Here is a 22,209-nt window from a genome sequence, read left to right as displayed (position 1 = left end):
GACACTCCTTCAGTCCAAAAATGTTTTATTATTCTTTCTTTTTACTCCCCCTCACCCTACAAACCCTTTTTTTTTTTTTGACTTCCTTTATTCCTTTCGTTACACTGTGTGTTACATGTAAAAGCTTATCTGATCTTATTATGGTCTATGGGGGAAGTGGAAGTGGTGGTGGAGGTGGTGGAGGATGATTATAGTATACTAAATCATTTGAATATTTTTAATACAATGTGCTATTTAATTCTTTTTTTTTTTTTTTATACTCTAACCTCAAAAACAATTTTATTCCAATATATTATATATTTATTTTTTATTTTTTTAATTCATTCGAATATATATTTTTATTAATATTATCATGAGTCCCATCAATTTAGGATCGACAATTCAACACGTTACTTATCATAACTTATACAAAAAATACTTATGCAAATTTTTAAATATCATATTACATTGAAAGAAAATATCGAGTTATTTTATTAACCAATTAAATACAATACGTAAGGAACTATTTGATTATTTCGATTAAAATTTAATAAAAAAAAAAAATAAAAGTACAACAAATTCACATACTTATAAATAATAATTAATATTAATTTATTATACAATTTGAGTAACCTATATGACTAACCTAACCTCACTACCTTTCTCTAAAATGAAATTTTTTTATAATAACAATTCGAACAATCAATACTTTTTGTATATCTTCGGCGCCAATGCAGTATTCCCATCCCACTGGTAACATGGTACCCCCATCGAAGTTGAAACGCACTTGTCCCACTCCCCGTCGGGATGATACGCGTGTCTTCCATCTCTTCCTCCGCCTCCACCTTCTCCTCCTCCTCCTCCTCTTACTCCTCCTCTTTACCCTTTCTTTAATTCCATCTTTCTTGCACGAGGAGTCTCGATGAGAGTTGGAACCTCTCATCCTAGTCTTCTTGGTGGCTTGTACACGCGTCATCTCTAAGTATAATATTCTCCTGCCAATTCTCTCTCTCTCTCTCTCTCACTCTCTTTCTCTCTTTCTCTCTCTTGTTGAATTTCTACCTATTTCTCTTCTTGTTAAATCCTTATCAGATATATACATATATATATATGTGTGTACTAGGATGTTCTGGCCACGAGTTGCTGTGGTTTTGTTAGAAAATGTTGATTTAATATAATTCTAAACTATTTAATAAATTATAATAACGTATAATAAATAATAATAATAATAATACAGGAAAAAATATAAAAAGTAAGGTTATGTCATATGTAAATCTGAAAAAGAACGTGTATGACGTGAGAATATATCAAAATAATTGAATTTTAATACAACACCATCTATTGAAAAATTACAGTACCTATAAAAATCTGAAAAATCTCTAAATAATAATTTCTTAAATTAAAAATACTGTAGCTTTGTTATAAAAAGCACAATTGCAATGGAATCACATAGAATAATAATACTTGAAAAAATATTAAAAAAAAAAACAAAACAAACAAACTTAGTTATGTCATATGTAACTCTGAAAAAAAACCCGGGGAAAAAAAAACACGTGAAATAATTGAAATGCAATACAACGCCATCTATTGGAAATTTACAAAACTATCCAAAAATTTACGTTTTTTTTTTTTTAAAAAACGTGTTTGAAAGGACAAGAGTTCATAAAAAATACTACATTCAATAGAATTTTTGAAATTGTTACATCAGGAAACAAATTGGAGACACCCAACCAGCAAAAAGAAATATCTCGTTTAGCAAGATCTTCAAAGGTTATTTTTTTCACCCGATCTGTGAAACAAACTGCGAAACAGGTCCCCTCATTTTTTTCTTACCCTTCTTCCCCTCCCTCCCTCCCTTCCTCACTCCCTCCTGTCTCTCTCTCTCTCTCTCTCTCTTGAATTTTCTTCGAAACGCAAGAGCAATGCTTACGCACGAGCATACGTTGTGTTGCAAAGGTTTCCCCCCTTTTTCGTGGTGGTTCTCTCAGAGAGTATGCTGTTCTCAGTGCACACAATTTATCTTGTTCCTTTTTTTCATCTCTCTCTCTCTCTCTCTCTCTCTCTCTCTCTCTCTCTCTCTCCACTCAGGGACTCTCTTTCTTTCTCTGTTGTCTTCTATCTCGTTCTATCTTTCACGTAACTCTTTGAACGTAGTATAATACTATACACCACCGGTCTCTTGGAGAGTGCACATGTGCAACTACGTTCAAAGAATAATGGATGTATTACACGGGCGAGGATTCAGAGAAACACGGACACACACGGGTGCCGTCGTGACACGTACGGCCTGCGGGACGTACGCGGGACGAGAACGGATGGGACGGACGGGGACGGGCAGACGAATGGGAGACTGTTACACCCAATTGTCCCTTGTTGCGCAGGGGTCAAGTAAGGTAGCCAACCGCGACAACGGTTGGAACACACGGTGAACCAACCATCTTTCTTGATTTTTTTTCTTCTTCTTCTTCTTCTTCTTCTTCTTCTTCTTCGTATGTGAGACATCTTTTGAATTTTTTTTATTCTTTTTTTTTTTTATTATTTTTACCCAGCTTCAATCTTGTGTCTCTTCGTGTGAAGAATCATTTTTCCATCTATCATTATTTACCTAATTGATCACAAGTTTTTTTTTTTCTATCTATTTATGCTTTGACCATTTTATTTTAACTTGAGGAAAAAGAGGGGGAAGAAGAATGAGAAGGGGATATTATATAATAGACGGTTTAAGTATCCATCCTCCTTCTTGCTTCTTGAACACGAATTGATTGTTAAACAGGATGATGAAGAATCCTTAGATTTGTTAGCATTAATCGATGATGTCCATTTAAAAACGTTTATCCTATTTTAATCTATTTCGTTCTCACGTTTTTTCTAATCATTTAGAATATCTAAACCAAATCAAGTTTGTTAACCGGTCAGAAGAACCCTTTTGCATTCTATGCAAATATACAAATATAATAGAACAAGGTACAAGTTTGACAGGTAACCACCACCAGTTCATTTCCGCTAAAATTTCTTGCCCAAATTTGTCCATCTCTTTTTTTTCTTTCTTATATTCATCCTGTACCCTGTCAGGATTCACATGGTGGAAAATGTCAACACATAACAAAAGTGAAAGATCCGAATATTTCAATTTGTTCTCATACGTTAATATTTTCAACATACACCAAGGTGAATCTTGGAAGTAATCTCCAATTCCAGTCTTTCATGAGTAACATATACATATAAAAAAAAAAGAGAGATAAAAAATAAAATATATAATACTCATAAATACGTAAGAAGTAAGAAAGCAAAGCAAATATATGTAAATGCATACACACCAACACACAGAGACATATTTCGAGAAAAAGCAAATAACGTGAAGAGAAAAGAACGGGGGTCCGATCTTTTCTTTTGCGACGCCACTGGTTGCCTCCTTCGTCGTCGTCGTTCCTCCCCCCTCCCCTACTCCTCCTTCTACTCCACCTCTCACCCTTCTTCTATCTTTTTCTTTCTTTTTTGGGGCGCACACGTGTGAGGTTATCCCGACTCGGTTGACCCCATCGTTCTCCTCCTCCCCCTCCTCCTTCTACTCTCCTCCACGCATTGGCTTTTCAGATCAGAAAAGAACTGCTGCTGCTGCTGCTGTTGGCTGCTGCTCCTCCGATGCGAACTTCTTCTTCTTCCTCCTCTTTCTGTTCCCCTCACCTCACTTCATCGTCAACTCTTCGAATCCCCTTGACGCAACCTGGACAAGAAGACGTAGTCGCTTTGGCGCATACGTTCACGATGACGTCATCGGTTCTTTTGCTTCACTACGCTTCACTTCTCTTATTCCTCCTCCTCCTCCTCCTCCTCCTCCTCCACCTTCTCTTCACCTAACCCCCACCCACCCCCACCTCACCCCATGTAACAATCTTTCTCTTTCTCTTTCTGATTTTCTGTTTCTCTTTCTGTTTATACTTTGATCGAAGCTATATAGGTCGATTGACGCGTGATTTGGTGGATTTACAACGCGAAACACATATCCTCGTATGACAAAACTAAACAGATAAGAAGATTTATCTCGTGATTGGTGGTTACTGGTCATTAGAATTTCTTTCGTTAACAAGTTGCGTTTATATTTTTAGAAAATTTAATTTAATATCTTGATTAGAGACAAATATATATATATATTTGATATCTGTTGAAGGATTTGTTAAATTGTGAGTGTTTACTGTTATTCTATCGAATAAATTCCATTCGTAAATGTTGTCGCAATAAACACGTTTGAGATTAGTTTGGTTAGGATTGATAGGTTAAGATTTTGTGTTTTTTACGGTAAAACGATTCATTTCGTCGAGAATTTTTTTTATTCTTATAAAACTGAAATACTAAATTACAATTTTGCAACAATATAAAGTAGAGATTTTGCAAATAAACAATTGGTTTTGATACAATTTTGTAATATATATATATATATTTTTAATATTTGATATTTCAAGATGAACACAACGTTCATCGTCATCGTTAATATTTTTGATTTATCGCGAATTTCATTTATTTCTCAATTTTGAGCAAAATAAAATAACAAATTATATCATTGTATAATTTTAAAACAAATATAAAATATAATTATTTACTTATTAACTTATAAAAAAAGATCACAAAAAAAAGAAAATATATAACACATGCAACTACGTTTAAAGATAACGAAAAGAACAAAAAAGAAAAACAGTTAGGGTTGGAATGGGAATGCATAGGGGTGGGGGGGAAAGGAATGTTTTATGAGATATACAGAGAGAAAGAGAGAGAGAGAGAGAGAGAGAAAAATGGGTGACTGGAATCGTTCTGCAACAGGCTGTTGCAAGCAAGCAAGGCAAGGCAAGGAAGGAAATCAACGAAGCATAGAGAAAATATTTGTCCTAAGGGAAAAGCTAGTTGTAGAGAGTTCGAGTAGGAGTAATTACCGGTGACCTTGAATGGATCCTCCATTCATCGTACGGGTCTCTTCAGTTATACAACCGTATATAGGACGCCGCCGTATTTGGTAGGCAAATGAAGCCGAAATTGAGAAGCTTGGGTCTGGGCTCGCACGAAATCGACACACACAGATGTGTTGTCTGTGGTATGTGACGTATCTAAAGGGAGATAGATCAAAAGGGATACGAAAAGAGTGTCGATAAAATGAGGAGGAGGAGGAGGGGCTTGATGGAAAGCTTGTATTTTGTTCCGGTCAAAATACAAGTTGGTGGAACGAGTATTGGTAGGCCGCAATCATTTTCCCATTATTCATGAACCGCAAAAAAGAATAAAGAGGGGAAAAGAGGGTAGAAGAAGAAGAAGAAGAAGAAGAAATAGGAGAACAACGGAACCCACCCATTTGTATGGGTCCCTCGTAGCAATCACTCTAACGGAGGTTCTTCTGTTCTTTGATACAACACCACTTAGTCCTTTCGATGAGATTTCGATGAGAGGATGATAGTGAGACTTCTTGAAACATCTCTCCATATATATATATATATATATATATTGGTCCTTAATTATGTTCTCTCAACGGGTATAAGGTAAATTCCATTTCAGCACCTCTTCAAATATCTCAATATCTTATTACTCGTTGTTATCGATAAGTAATCAGGATACCACCACCAAACGTTGAAAATAAATATTGGAAAAATACAAAAGAATAAAAACTAAGAAGAAGAAGAAGAAGAAGAAGAGAGACAATCGTCTTAGCCGATCTCTCGTAGTGTGTCCGGTCGGTTGCCGGGCGCTGATTGGTCGGACACCGGCTACTGGACCCCGGTTGACCCTTAACCCCAACAAACTCGCTCCGCTTTATCGTCTGGAATTGCTGTGTTGGTTTGCGAGTTGGTACAACACAAGACAACACAACAACTTGCGTGTTCTCTTCTCTTTTACTCCGATCGTTGTTGGTAGAGATGATGATGATGATGATGATGATGATGATGACGATGATGATGATCATCATACATCGGTGAGTGTGCGTTAGAATATGAGAGAGAGAAAAGAGAATGAACGAGTGAGTGATGAGGTGAAGCGAGGTGAAGTAAAAAGAGGATGAGTCTAAGTTAGAAAGAGAGAGAGAGAGAGAGATACTCGCGGTCATACGCGTATATTTGTATATATATATGTGTATATACACGCGACGACGCATTTATAAGAGCCCCGTGTACTCCACTCGCGCGAACGGTGGGAGCGGAATTCTGTGCTGAGCGACAAACAATTGCCGCCAAGTGGCTTAATTGTAGCCAACTAAACAAATGTTCCAACCGTATCTCTCTCTCTCTCTCTCTCTTTTTCTCTCCCTCAACGTGGTTCTTCTCATCTCCCTTTTCTCTCCTTTTTTTCCCTTCTTTTTTCTTTTTATTTTCTTTCTCCCTGAATCCCCTCTTCTCTTCCCCACCCCGTTCCCAGTACCAGTAGCATTGCTACTACCGCTATCCGCAACACTACCACATTAACATTCCCTCACCATCCCTTTCCCCAACCCAACCCTTGCTCGTTCTTTCTCTCGCGTATCATTTTCTTTCCTTTTTTTTTTCTTCCCCTCTTAGTTAGACCAGAAAAAAAAACGACTCTGCTTTCCACACGGTCCAGGAACAACGCGATTTCAAACGTATATTTCTTATTGTGTGTGTGTGTTTTATTTTTTTTTTTTTAAGTCTTCTCTTCTATAGGCCCGGTTTTCAAGGTTCTCTTTTTCTTTTTTCGTAAATGCCAAGTGCAAAAGGAGAAACTCGTACACTCCTTTTCCCCTAACCCTCTGGTTTATCTGGCCTTCTTCTCTTAACCCAGGTAATCATCTTTGTTATTTTGTTTGTTTGAAGTGGACGTGGATAATTCGTTGATTTTCTCGCGTATACCAGGGATAGGATAACCTGTGGTATGACCTAGGACTAGGACTAGTACGATTAAAAGGGTGGATGGGGGTTGGAAGGGGAAACATTTTTCCATTCTTGTTTGACTCGTTTAATCTCGTCAATTTAAATGCAACCTCCTGCGTTATGTTGCACGTCTACATGTGCACAAAAAGCTGATGGTGTCTGTTGGTGTTTGTTGCACATCTCAACAACATCATCAAGCAGCTTCCTCAAGAAATTTCATGGGGTAGATATGAAGATTTCCATGATCATTTCACTCATGTTACCTGCAAAAATCGGATTTATTTCAACAAAGAGTTAAGAAAGTGTTTTCCTTGTTAGTTCTTGGGAGTCATTACTATTCTTCCCCATAGTTAGGTTTAATAATCAAGATAGGATAAGATGGGGAGTCATAGGATGGTCAGAATATTATTGTTGTTTTGTTGTTTTGTTGTAAGGAAGATTTTCTTTAGTAAATAAGAGTTTTATTTTTGGTTAGTTGCCACCCGACGAGTAGGTGTAGGTATACGACCAGTGTCTCTGTTTCTCTTTGACTACTGAGGGCCGTGCCTCGTGCAGTGAGATTCCCATTTATCAGGGTACATCCGGCGGAAGTGGGGCGGCCCGTGCGTAGGTGAGAGACGACGAACAGAAAGAAAGAAAGAAAGAAAGAAAGAAAGAGAGAGAGAAAGGGATGAACAGAATGTTAAAGAACGAAACGAAACAAACCTACATTAACGTGTCCCCTTTTTTATAGAAATAAAATGTATATATGTATGTGTGTGTATGTGTGTGTTTATGTGTGTAAAGTAAATAAATAGAAAGAGGTTATTTACTTGTAACCAAAATCTCTTCACTTGTATAAAGAATTAACATCAAATTAGATTTATCTTTGAATTTCAAATCGAAGGAAACTGAGAGAGAAGAGAAGAACTCGGGGTAGGATGGGGAAAAGGAGGAGAATGAGAAGGAAGAGTGGGGTGGGCAGGATTTAAAGCATTCAGCAACAGGTTGAAACGATCGGTGGTAGTAGTGGTGGTGCTATTCGGGTGGAAACTCGCTATAATTGTCATTTCCAAGCGTGCTGCGATCGATCATCGCAAACTTTTCCCTCGAGAGGACGATTCAAATAGTTGAATAGCGAGTCGCCATTTTTTTCTTCTTTCTTTCTTTCTTTCTATAGTTCGAACAAAAATTTTTCATCGATTCATTCGATCGATTAATTATTATTCTTTTTCTCGTCTAGTATCATTTGATTTATTTTCTTTCAAATAAAACGAACAAAAAAGTTGATTTATATTTTATTAATCTTCTTAAATTGAATTCAAAAGTGAGGTTAATTTCATTACCTTATTTTAAATTGAATTCAAAAGTGAGGTTAGGTGATTCATTCCCGTTACTTATATAGAATAAGAAAAAGAACTTGCAATTGGTTTTTTTTTTCTTTTTTTGGTTTATTTCTTTTTAATATTTGTTTTAATCCATCGGATGTTGAATAAAAAAATCGAGATATCTATTTCACAATTGTCAATAAATTCCAAACTATTATTAAAAACATCTTTTATCTTCTACAACGTATTATTATTTCTACGATAATTATTTTTTCTTTCTGTTTAATTAAAAAAAAAAAAAAAATAATTAAATGTTTTAAAAGGAAAGACAATTACTATTAAAAAAAACAAAAGAAATAATTTCAAAACCAAAAATACTTTCAGTTTTATTTTAATGATTATTTTCATTCGTCTTTTAATTCAACACACAACCCATCGACACACCTAATTCTAACCTATAAAAAAAAAGAACCAAACGAGATTTTAACAAATTGTATTGCGAGAACGATAATATATATTTTCTTTTTTTTTTTTGTTAGTATAAATAAATAATGTATATTTTATACAGTTTCTCAGAACATTTGTTTTGCAAATTACCGAACACCCCCAGTAGTTGATACGAACACCACACGATAATAGATTAAACATTTAATATATGTGAAATATTTGAAATAATTTATAATATTATCGTATTGTTTATTACATTTAATCAATCTATCATAATTCTAAGTATCTCCTCTCTCTCTCTGTCTCTCTTTTTCAATTCTTTCATCCTCGGATATATTCGTGTCCGGAGACTCGTCGGAATTTCTTGGTTACGTCAGCAGCCATACTTTTTACGTATTGAGGAGAGAAAGAAACAAACAAATAAAAAAAAAAAACAACAACAGTCCTATTGAGAGAGACAGAGAAAGAGACTGATTATAAGAGTGAACGAGAGAGATAGACAGACACAAGTATGAACATAAGTATGTGTAGGTAATATACGTGTATCTGGAAATGGGCGTTAAAGTCAGAAGACCGTGATGTGATGTGGTATGGTATGGTATGGTATGGTATGGTGTGAGTACTTGTTTCTATTCTATATGTATGTATGTATGTGTGTGTGTGTGTGTGTGCATGAGAAATCTTTCTGGACCCCGACACGAAGTTTTGTCCGGTCGGTATCAATTGGCCGTGCTGTGCTCTCTGCGTTATATACCGGTCGACCTTCTAAAGTTGCAACACGAGACCTGACACAGATAGGAGAGGCTGCTGTGTTGCTGTTGCTGTTGGCTGATGGTTGTTGGTTGTTGGTTGCCGTTACTACTATTGCTACCTTCGTTGTCGTCCTCGTTGTGTTTCCTTTACTCTTACCAATACACTTATTTATATATATATATGTATGTTTGTACGAGGGACTTACGAAACTTACGTGAGATACTCGGTGAGAGATCGTTTAATCGGTCGATCTACGTTTATTTTCTAGATCGATTAAATACCACTTTGTCGGTCAATCCGTTATCCTCTTCGATCTTGACTTCATTTGTTCAATTGATAATTTTTGTTTTTATCATATTGCGTATATTATATGAAATTGGAATGACTTTGTGATAAATATTTAACTAAGCATTTATAAAACATTAATTGGTCGTCACTAGATAGCTCAATGGGTAAAGCAACTGCCTATGAAAATAAAAAACTTGGAAAATAAAAAGTTCGTGGGTTCAAATCTCCGTGGGGTCTCCACTTCCATGGGCCCAGTTTTTTCACGTATTTTACATTATTATACTAATAGTAGGATCAAATAAAGGAAGGATTTTTAATTAAAGGGCCCATTATTAATAAAAAAAAATAAATAAATAAAAAAGTAGTCCCATCTTTTGATTTGTTAGTTATCATCAAGATTTTTTTCATAGCTTACTATCATCTCAACTTGCAGAAGCACTGAGAAAGAGAGAGTTGTGTTGTGTGTGTTATAAGTAATTTGCGTTTGGACAAACCACAAGCCGCATTCTCCGGGCACACAACACTACTTACTTGGGACCGTTTACGGACTCCCTTGATCCGGGCCAATATAAAGTCCACGGCCATTTTGCGGCTCTGTGTTGTTCTATATTAAAGTATATATATATAGTTTCAATGAATGCTTTTCTAGCGAATAGAAAACTTTTCCACAGATTTAACAATAAACAATATCCAAGTATCTGTTTTGTGTAAAAAAAAAAAATGATGTAAAAATTATTTAATTAATTGTAAGTTTTTTGAAAATCATCCAACATTTTGAACTGTATAAAATATTTGCGTCTTTCAAACACCAATTTGAATATTATTTCCATCTCGAATGAATGGTTCCAAAGTTTATGCGTAAATGTAATAACGTTAATTGCCATTCATCCCTATTTCCTTCCTGCTACCCTCATCCCCTAAGAATTTCCCCTATTTTTCTCAGTAATTCACTCATTTCAATTCTTAGAAAATTATAACTAAACGATGCAAAATATATTATCGCGTTGTATCTATTGTATCCATGAAAATTCATTTATCATGTGCGTTCTACGTCATTTGCAAAATTCTTCCCTAAATGGCGTAATCAAAATTATTTTATTTTATTTTATTTTAATTTACTTTGTCTTGGTTTCTTTTTCCTTCTTATTTTTTTAACCAACTGATTTTCTATTCTGTTACAGGAAAACATTTCGACTCCAGAGCCGGCTGATATATCCGAGGACGATCACTATTCAAGTGAGCAGAAATTATATTTCATCGTATATATATATATTATTATATAATTATTATTATTATATATTTTAAAAATATATAATAATTATTATAAATAATATATGTTATATATTATATAAATAATTAATATTTAATTAATACAATATATAAATAATATATATAATATTATAAATATATATATATATAATATAATATATTTAATAATTAATAATTAATATATATAATAATATATAATATATAATTATTAAATAATAATATATTTAATAATTAATATATTAATATATATATATATATTTATCTTATTATTATAGACAAATTTCTATCAATGTTTTTAAAAATCTTTTTGTAAAATTTACATCGTCAATTTAAATTTCAATCTCTCGATCGATCGTGAAACATATCACTAAGTATAATAATGAATTATTTTACTTCTAATCAATCATAGTAATTTTTTTTTTTGATTTTGTTAGGTTTTATGAGATTGGAAGATATTTGTTTATGATAACTAAAAATTTCCATTTATTTTGTATATAAATTGTTTCTAGTGTTTTAGGTACTATTGAGACTATTTCTATTTTCGTCTATTTATTTCTCTCACTCTTTCCCTCTCCTCCTCCTCCTCACCCCATTTTCTCAGGTCAAATTGGGAATTGGGGATAACCCGTTTTTGGGAATTTGACCCCAATACTATGTGGCAGAGAATAGCGTTTCTGTATTATTGATTTAAACGTCATGCAAACTCCCATAACCATAGACCAATTTTTAAAATTGTTCGATTAAATAATTCTCATCATTCTTAATTTTCTTTTTTATACCAAACTTTATTTTTTTTTTTTAAGTTGTTCATTAAACAAAAAAGAAAACTAACTTTCTCATACGAACTTAAGGAACATGTAAATTTATTGGCTAGTGTTTCTTTTGATTTTACACGATGATAATATGTGATACACGTGTAACATACATTCACACTCACAGACAACTGTCATTTATTTTTGCATAATATCAAAAATGATATTTTTTCAAATAAAAATAAAAATAAAACTAAAACTATTACACATATCATAAAAATATTTTACCAATCATACACTCTTTACAAACAAACAAAAATAATTTAAAATCACTTTGAAACCTATTTCTTTTTTTTTTTTCCATAATATATAATTACAAAAAAATATCCCTTTTGCACTTTCACAAATAACATATAAAATTACACAAATATTATTTAAACAAATTCATTTAACGTATAACTATCAATAAATGTAACATATTATTACCGTGTATAATAAAACAGTAGTAGTTGTAGTATCTTTGACGTACTAAGCTGTTATCCGGTAATAAAAAAAAAAAATAAAAAAAAAAATAAAAAAAAATCCCCCTCTAAAAAAGAAGTAAAAAAAAAAGAAAAAACCGAACAAAAAAAAAATCAATCCATGCGCTAGAATTCCCATTGATGAAAAGCTCAACGAAAGCCACTCTCCATTGGTTTTTTTTTTATGTTTTACTCTTTCCCTTCTTCTTTCTCTCTCTCTCTCTCTCTCTTTACCTTCCGTTTTCCCATATATACCTACATACATACATACATATATACATATAGAGTAGATGGATGGGTTTTCAACCGGTAGGACGTTGTTAATCGCAACGTCGAATCCTACGGACACGGGTAATCAATAACGTAACGACATTCGAGATCGATCGCAGTGATGACGTTTCGAAAACCCCTGGTGGTGGCTAGAGAAAGGGATGCTAGGGCTTAAGGGATGCTACAGGATAAATTATGACTTTGTGTTTTAACCAAATTAATCGTTTAAAATACGAATCACGATTATTATTCATTTCAACCCCCCTAAAAATGCATCCGTTTCATTTATCAAGTACATTTCTTCACACATCCCCACTCCAATCTCTCCTTTTCCCCCTCCACTATTATCTATTTATCTTTATCTATTTGTATTGTATTGTATTCATTTTTTCATTCATTCTTCGTTTATTCTCCACCACCTCTCATTGCGTTAGTTCTCTGTCACTTACGATTAACCTAATGCGCGGCACACTAATCTTTGCCATTAGACCTGTTGCATTGTTAAATACATCCAATGAAGTAGTAGTAGTAGTAGTAGTAGTGGTAATATCCCAAAGTTAATTCCAACCCTCTCTCTCTATCCTCTATCTCTATCTCTCTCTCTCTCTCTATCGTTGTCACTGCGATCAATTTCGCAATAACTAACTAAAACTACTTCATGTGTGGATTATACGTATATTATAGTTTTGAGTGTAGTTATATGAGTGTAGTTATATAATGCAAAATGAGGGTGTGTTTGTAATCATAAATTTTAATCGTATAGTAATTCATTTATTTTTTATTTTATTGTTTGTTTCTTTTTTTGTGAAAGTAGTGTAATTAATTAATTGTAAGTTGTAATTGCTAAAAATGATAATTGTGTGTTGAATTTATTTTATATACAATCAATTGAGTTACTTACCGATCGAGAGAATAATGCAATTTGATATTTGACAAATAAATAAATAAATAAATAAAAATAATCAAGATGTAGCAATAAATGTCGAAGAATTGTTGAAAAAATATTTATTGAAAAATCTAATCTAAGAAGTGATGAAATTAAATATAAAAATAATTCATTTTTTTTTTGATTGATTGAAATTAATTGCTAAAAATGTAACCTCAAAAGAAACAGTGTGCAATAGTTTAATAAAATATTTAATAATAATATATTTATATTATAGAGATAATTGTTGTAATCATCAGATTGAAGAAAAAAAAAAAAGAAAAAAGAAAAAAAAAGAATTGTTAAATAAAACGTTTGCAATTTCCGGCAGGCGGGCTCATGAAAGACGCGGATAAGCTGAAGTTGATGCTGCTTGCGTGGAATTATAATCTTCAACAGCAGGCACAAGCTCAGGCACAGGCACAGGCACAGGCACAGGCAGCTAACGCTGCCCTATCGCCTAATAACTCTTCGACAACCACGGCCACCACAGTTGGCACACCTGTCACCAGCCAATCGACCATTTCCACGGCAAACAACACCATTAACAACTCCACTCTTACAGGTAACAACAACTTTACAAACAAACAAGCAACACCTTTTATTTCTCATCCTATCTTAATTTTTTTTTTTTTTTTTTTTTTTTAATTTTATTTCATTCTTTCATTCTTATCTTATTCTTTGTGTTTGTTTTTTTTTTTCTATCATTTTTATTTCTTTTATTTTTTTTTATTGTATAGGCAACAGGAACTACCTACTACGATTGTATATTTAGTTCTGTTTTTTTTTATTTAACATTCACTTTTTATTTTTTTTTCTGTTTTTTTTTTTTTTCTTTTTTTTTTTTTTTATTCTTCTTATTATTTTTTTTCTTTTTCTTTTTCTTTTTTTATTCTTCTTGACCTTTCCTCTCTCTTCTCATATTATATCCTTGTAAGATGTGCAACCATTCTCTTCTAGGTTGACGCTTGTTTTCTCTTTCTAGTTAGCTATTTCTATTGCAAATAAATATATATATAATATATATATATATATATATATATATATATATATATATATATATATATATATATATATCATAATCTATAAAAATACAAAAAAAATATAATAACTACTATATAAATATAATATAATAATTAATATATAAATACAAATATAAATATAATAAGAAAAGTTTAATTAATTATATTCTATTAAATGACCTATCAAAGTTTTAATATAAAAAAGAAGAAGAAGAAAAAAATTTCATTAAAAATTATTGTAAAATGAATTCTTACTTTTCCAATTTGATCATTCAAGTTTGTTTTACAATACTCGCATAAAAGAACGAGTCTCATGAGTAGTTAGCCGGGGCCAAGGTGTACCAGCTCTTTGCCTTGCTAAGTTTTGTCATCGAGCTTGGCGTAACTGATAGTTCGTCGTATTTTCCTGTCTTCACAACACAGCAAAAAAGAGAGAAAGAAACATTTAAAAAAAAAAAAAAAATTAAAAAAAAACCCCATCATTCCATTTTCAACAAGATCCAAGATTTTCAACGAAAACAACCAAACAAATTATCCAATCTCTCGTTTGACTCATTTCAATGATAAATCGAAATTAGTTTTGTGACATTTGCAAACCAACAAAAAATCCCCACCCTAAAACAAGGTAGTCAAGAATATTATCAAAGTTCAAAACTTCATGAGAAAAGGACAAATTTCCAATGCAAATAATTTCCCCATTTCTTCCCCTACACCCAACACCACTCTCTCTCTCTCCCTCTCTCTATCTATCTCTCTCTCTTTTTTGCTTATCATTTTTATAATACAATATGTTTCATTAAAATACGAATAAAATACCACAAACATGATTCTTCCTATTGACGAAGTAGTATTCACCGTTCATCGAGTAACATCATGGTACCGACGATTATTCGTCTGCTGTGTGTGGTGTTCAGTTAGGTGAGGTTGCGGAAGGATAATTCACAATCTTCTATCTCTCTCTCTCTCTCATTCTACCTTTCCCCGTTTTTCTTTTATACACACGCACTAGCATGGTATATCCTCCTCCCCCCTCTTTTCCCTCTCCTTGTACGTCTCTTACGCCTCTTTCATGTATCTTCCCTGGCGGCTATTCGAAAACTGGTTTTCAAGCGGGCCTTCTATATATCTCAGCAGACGTGGTCATTGCGTAATGATCCGGGCAAGCAACCAACCAACCAACCAACCAACCAACCAACCAACTTATCCGGGGCCCCGTAAGATACGGCAGATGGTTTTACCCCTACCTCTAAAAACCCCACCCCCAGTCTAACCCCCCATCTCATCCCACTATAGGTACACCTACCTACTTCTCATCTTTTTCATCTTATTCCTTCTAACCTATACCACTATAGTCATCTATGATGCGAATATCTTTTTCTAGTTTTCAAGATGACCATTCCGTTCGTTTGATATGTCGTACGTCTTTTCTCTAACGTAAGATTCTTTTACCAACCACCACCACAATCATCATCATCATCATCATCATCATGATCATCATTATCATCATCAGCATCATCAGCATCGTCACCTTCTTTTTATTATTATTTTTCTACTTCTTCTTCGTATTTCTTATTTTTCTTCATTTTGTATGTCGTCTTCTTCTGTTTATGGACCTGGGTAACTTTCCCCACCCTGCCCTTTCTTCATCATTAATCTCCTACTCTTTCTCGTAAAGGTATGTTAGGATTGGTTGGACTAAGAGACTACGATAATCTTATTTTCTTTCATCTATTATGAAACAAACTGTGATCAATAATTTGTTCAATGATTCTTGCTATTATTAAAGTACGAAAGTTTGATAAATGTTGATATGTTTTCTAAAAATTAGTAGAAGTATTTCTATTTTTTTTCAAAATTGCACCAATTGGGTTTGGGTGAGCAAATTTCAGTACGAGACTCGAGAAAAAGAAAATGAAAAACCCTTTGGTAAAAAGCTTATCTTTTATAGCTATTTCTTCCCGGGAGAAAACGTTGCGAGGAAAGGTGGGAAAAAAGGAGAGGAGAAGGGGTAGAAGGTGGCAGCAGCTATTCAGAATTCTCTTCAGTGAAGTGGTTGAAAGAAGATAAAGAAGAGTAGTAGTAGTAGTAATAGTAATAGTAGTTGTAGTAGTATTAACCGATGAAGAAGGAAGGGTGAAGGAAGTACTCGTGTAGGTTTGCGACTCGTTGTTGGGTGGGGGTTTCAGTCAGTCGACTGATTTCAGGTTCAAGCTAGCCGAAGGCGGCCAAGAGAACCAAGCGAGTTCAGGAACGGGGCTGCCAGTGGGATTGGGATTGGTAACCGGCTTTCTAGCCGGTCTAGGTTGCTAGCTAGCTAGCTAGCTAGCTAGCTGACTAGTTGACTAGCTGGTCGACCTAGGCAGGATTCTCCTACGTACGTTGCAGTACCCTGTTCTTCCTCCCTTTTCATTCTTTCTTTCTTACTTTCCTTTCATTTCCTTTTCTCTTGTTCATCTATTTGTGCATCTTCTTCTTCTTCTTCTTCTTTATCTTCTTCTTCTTCTTCTTCCTACTCAGTTAGGTTAGGTTTTTTTTTCAACTTGTTGTATATTATCAAAGGCCAGAAACCCCGAGAAGTCTACCAGTCATCTTACCAGCCCTTTAGGTTTACTCCTTCTTCTTCTTCTTCTTCTTCTTCTTCTTCTTCTTCCTACTTGTACACGTGTAGAAAATACTTTAAAGAATCTCCAGGGCCGTTTAAAATGAGAGAAAGAAACTTAGGTGGTAGTAACGCATGTTATACACCTCCTGCAGCGGCTACGAGTCCAGTTCTCCTGCTGCTGTTGCTGATGTTGCTGTTGGTGTTTGCTGGTCAGTTTGCTTGCTTCGTAAGGAGGACCTTAGCTTACTGGTTCTACCGGAATCTTCCTAGAAAGATACGAGCTTAGTATCCGTATATTCTCATGTTGGTAGAATATCAAAAATCTTTTATCTTTGACGGGACTGCTTGTCAACGAGTATTACTGGTTTTTAACGTTTAGTCTCCTTTATTTTTATTTTGTTGTAAAAAAAAAAAAAATAGAAATATTCTTTAAATATTGGATATACTTTTATTTATCTTTAGTATTATCAATCTTTATAAATTTTCTTCAATATTATATAATAAAATATAATACTAGAATAAAACATATAACATACATTTATATAAACTAAACCCTAAACACATTTATATAATAATCCTAACCTTAAATACCACATTTTAGATTTGATAAACAATTAATATCAATAAAATTGGATTAATATTAATTTAAAAATGATCGAACATCATAAAATCGTAATACTCATCATAAAACAAAACAAAAAACTCAACCCAACTTCATATCGAAAGTTAGGTTTTCTATTCGGACAATCCTGGGAACAAGTTTAAAGTCAAACGAGAAGGAATAAGGTAGCATGGTTTCCCCATGGGGGCACTCCCTCTACCAGTTAGAATCGAGTACGCGAATCCATGGAACACCTCCTTCTCCTCCTCCTCCTCCTTCTCTCTCACTCGTCGTCCAGCACACGATTCCCGTACTTGTCCTCCAAGACGACCTCGTGAAAGCATCTTTACCGCTTACGTTCTCTCTTTCTTAGCTCGAATCCGAACGGTGATAGAGGTCTCCTGTTCCTCCTCCTCCTCCTCCTCCTTCTCACCGCAAACCTCTCTGTCCCCGTAACTCCTACTATCCCCCTTCACCTACCCACCCACCTGCCCACCCGTCTATCTCCTCATCCACCTTCCACCTCTTTTCAATTCAACCGCTTTTATTCCAACGTAGAAAAGAGATCCTCTTGAGCTCATTATGGCTTTTGGGAACAGCAGGTCATCGTTTTTTTACAGATCATTCCTTCACCTGTCCAGTCTGTTCAACTATGTTCATAGTTTAGTTGAATTTAGATTTATAATGGTGTCAATTAGGTGCAAATTTTGTTTATGATTATGATAGAATGTTTAATTCTTCATATGAGAAGAAGATGGTCATTTGATTAGGTCAATTAGGTAGTTTTGGATAGGTACAGTATTAGGTCTTTGGGATTTGTTTAATTTGGTTTTTAATGTCAATAAGAATTCACGTATGATTAGGTAAAGGGTGTTAACGTTTAATATATATTAAACCTATAAAAATATAAATTATATTATATAATATTTATATATAGGATATTATAACTCTGACGTAATCCTGACGCAACCCATCAGGGGTCACATATTATAAATTAATGTATATTAATATTTAAATAATAGATTAAACTATCTTATTTTTATTATTGTATATATTAATATATTAAACATAATTAAATATGTTATTCAATTGATTTGGTTTTATCAAATTTTGTTATGACAATATTGGACAATATTGGAATTCCAAAAAACAAAAACAGGACTATTTAAAAAAAAAAAAAAAAAAGAAAGGACAAAACAATTTATTAAAAGTCTGTAATACGAAACGGCTTAGAAAGTTAGTTTTAACATTGGTGAAACGTTCCAAGCAAAATAATCTTCCTTCGATTCTTGCGAAAGGAGGACGAACGACAAACTACTATGACGATGACGATGACGATGACGATGACGATGTTACAAACGTGTGTATATTCTTTAAGAAAGAACGTGACACAAGTTGCAAAGAAATAAAAAAAGAAGAACAAATTTTGTATATATGGGTTTGATTATTTTTTACAGACGTACGAAATGGTTCGACAGACATGGTGGATATGCCAACAGGTACGGTGCCAAGTTTGGGCACCGTTGCCGGTGTTGGTAGCGAAGATATGGCTTCTTTATGGGCATCATATGCTATGGGATTGAAGAAGACACCACCACCAGCTTCCTCGGCTACGCCTTCGCGTTCCGATCGCGATCGAGAATCCAGTCCGGCTGGTGAAGGTACGGGGAGTGCCCATGATGAAACTAGTAGCAGTGGGAACAAGGAGGACGAGGATGACGACGATGAGGACGTTGATGAGAGGTTGGATCCAAGACATCACGATCCTGAACGTCTCAAAGCGTTCAATGTAAGTTTCCATTTATCTAAATTACATTTGTTTCTTCTTTTTTTTTGGTTTTGATTCTTATCAATTGGTATCGTGGTTTCTTTTGATGTTGATGTTCATGGATTCATGAGAAATAAATAGAAAATATTTTCAATTACTAGGATGCTCTAATGTTCACTGATAACTTCTGCAAATTCAAATTAGGAATAAAACAATATAAAATATTTAAATAACAACACACAATACAAATATAAAAAGCAAGGTTAGTTATGTCATATGTAACTCTGAAAAAAACGTAAAATAATGGAATTGTGATATACCGCCATCTATTGACAAATTACAGTACTTACAAACCTAAATAACCTCTAAATAATAAATCCTTAAATTAGTAATAAAAAATAGCATTGCTATGGCTTTGTTATAAATTAACTTAACTTAATATAATTATAAATTATTTAATAAATTATAACAACACCTACAAAATAATAATACACGAAAAAATATTTAAAAAAAAACAAGTTTAGTTATGTCATACGTAAACCTGAAAAAAAACCTGAAAAAAAAACCTGAAAAAAACGTGAAGTAATTGAATTGTAATACACCGCCATCTATCGAAATTTTATACAGAACTTAGAAACTCTATATCACAAATTCTTAAATTAGCGATAAAAACTATCCTTAAGCACTAACTTAAAAAAAAAGCACACAAACAAAATAAAAATAATGTAATTAAAATCAACGAATGATTTCGAAGTATGACACAACTCAATCCTGATGTTACCGATAGTTTTTAAACATGACACCAACATGGTTTTAGACAGACATCATAGTGATGATGATAATAATAATAAAAAGAGAACATTTTTAGCTTAGTCTTTGACAATGACGAGGATGAGAATGACGACGGTAGTCATTGGTTCGAGTTAGTCCTGGTTACGTCGAGTAGCCAGAGAGAGGAGGCAACTTCTTAATTAATTACAATTAGTTTAATAGATGCCCTCCCTTTGGGTCACCCCACCACTAACAAAAAATATTACCTACTACCACTGTGTAGTCATATATATATATATAATATGTTTTACCATCATCACCACCACCACCACCACCACCACCATCAGCAAGCATTGAGCATTGTCATTAAATTCTTAATTCTCTGAGCATTCGTTGGTGTTCACGAAAAGCGAAAGTTTAGTTTAGTTTAGTTTAGTTTAGTTTAGTTTAGTTCATTCATTTTCTAACTTTTTCATTTGCTTCATGTTTCGGGACAGATGTTCGTGAGATTATTCGTCGATGAGAATTTAGATCGTATGGTGCCGATATCCAAACAACCTAAGGAAAAGATACAAGCAATTATTGACAGTTGCACCAGACAATTTCCCGAATTTGCCGAAAGGGCGAGGAAAAGGATCAGGACGTATTTAAAAAGTTGTAGGAGAAATAAACGTGGCAGGGAAGGTGCACCCTGGGACGCGGTGAGCTTATATTATTATATATATATATATAGATATAGATATATTTTTTATTTTATTAACAAACATAAAAACAACAACAGCAACAATAAATTTTCTTCTGATTATTTTTTCATTAATTATGATTTTTCATAGAGTATACTTTTCAAATGTTTTCCTGATCAATTAGTAAATTATTATTATTATTATTATTATTTATAGGCTAGACCAACACCTGCACACTTGACCTCGGTACAGGCTGAACAAATTTTAGCTACAGCCTGTGAAAACGAAAGTGACAACGCTAAACGTATGAGGGTCGGTCTTGAACCAGTATCACAACCTATGCCAACACTTCCTGCTGCAACAGTAAGTTCATTTCATTATCTTTTTTTTTTGTCACGAATTACTAATATAATAAATAAAAATAAAATAAATAATAATATATATTATAATAATAATAATTATAATAAATATATAATATAGTATATAATATATACTATATAAAAGAAAAATAAATTAAAAAAATAAAAATAAATATTAATATATATATATAATATATAATATAATATATCATAGCATATATTATTAGCATATATATATATATATATATATGTATGTATAAAATTATACTAAACTTTAAAATAAAAAAACAATGAACAAAAGTATCGTGAAAAACTTTAAAACGTTAAGTGTTAAATATAAAACTCAGGTGAAAAATCTATCGAAAAATGAGATCAACCCTTACCTAAAAATAACAAAAAAATTTTTAAATAAAATAGATAATGATAAATAAAAAGATAGAAAATAAAGACAAACATAGAAACATTTTCTTGATACTAATATACAGAAGTAAAGTTGTACGATATCGGTAAGAGGGAAGAACGTTTGACGATACATGGAAAACAGAATGATGATGATGAAAGAGAGGTGGGAAGGAGGGTGCGGGGAAGGTGAGGGAAGGCAAAGGAGTTCCTGCGCAATGTTTCAAAGTGATATACATATATATATATATATATTTATATGTATTTATATGTACGTGAAACGAAGCTAGGATTGATATAGGTACAGCGAGGGCACTGATAACCCAGAGGTCGCGCACCTCTCCCACTCTGTTGCAATAATACGTACCACACACACACATATGTATACAAATACACATAAATAAATACAGATCAAACTCTGACATGCCACCGTTGATTATCATTATTATTATTATTATTATTTATTATTATTATTTATTATTATTATTTATTATTTATTATTATTTATAATAATATTAATATTGTTACTATATTGACGTTGGTGTAGTAGTAGTAGTAGTAGTGGTAGTGGTCATTGTTATTATCGTTAAAATAATTCATGAAATTTGTAAACCTTTATATGTAAAATTG

At 33.2% G+C, this 22,209-nt stretch overlaps 1 protein-coding gene and 1 long non-coding RNA gene across 6 annotated transcripts in view; one reads left to right on the top strand and one right to left on the bottom strand.

The window, feature by feature from the left end:
- Positions 1 to 22,209, top strand: part of LOC107066427 (uncharacterized) — a 62,562-nt gene that overhangs the window by 32,171 nt on the left and 8,182 nt on the right. For all 5 annotated transcript variants that reach the window (XM_089179798.1, XM_089179788.1, XM_089179795.1 and 2 more), the window contains 5 exons: positions 10,819 to 10,873; positions 13,706 to 13,939; positions 19,057 to 19,388; positions 20,636 to 20,839; positions 21,038 to 21,184. In XM_089179798.1, the coding sequence (XP_089035924.1) occupies positions 13,714 to 13,939; positions 19,057 to 19,388; positions 20,636 to 20,839; positions 21,038 to 21,184 (909 nt within the window). In that variant the 5' untranslated portion in view covers positions 10,819 to 10,873; positions 13,706 to 13,713. The remainder of the gene's footprint in view (positions 1 to 10,818; positions 10,874 to 13,705; positions 13,940 to 19,056; positions 19,389 to 20,635; positions 20,840 to 21,037; positions 21,185 to 22,209) is intronic.
- LOC149033768 (uncharacterized) lies at positions 2,580 to 8,386 on the bottom strand. The gene is made up of 3 exons (XR_016179021.1): positions 5,314 to 8,386; positions 3,297 to 3,998; positions 2,580 to 3,178 (listed from the first exon to the last, which is right to left on the bottom strand). It is a non-coding gene; the product is annotated as an uncharacterized LOC149033768 (long non-coding RNA).

Source organism: Polistes dominula, unplaced genomic scaffold (assembly GCF_049000335.1).
Source record: "Polistes dominula isolate Pdom_NZ unplaced genomic scaffold, Pdom_raw_medaka contig_29, whole genome shotgun sequence".
Lineage (NCBI taxonomy): Eukaryota > Metazoa > Arthropoda > Insecta > Hymenoptera > Vespidae > Polistes > Polistes dominula.
The sequence above is the reverse complement of the archived record's forward strand: the minus strand, read 5'-3'. Positions and strand labels throughout refer to the sequence as shown.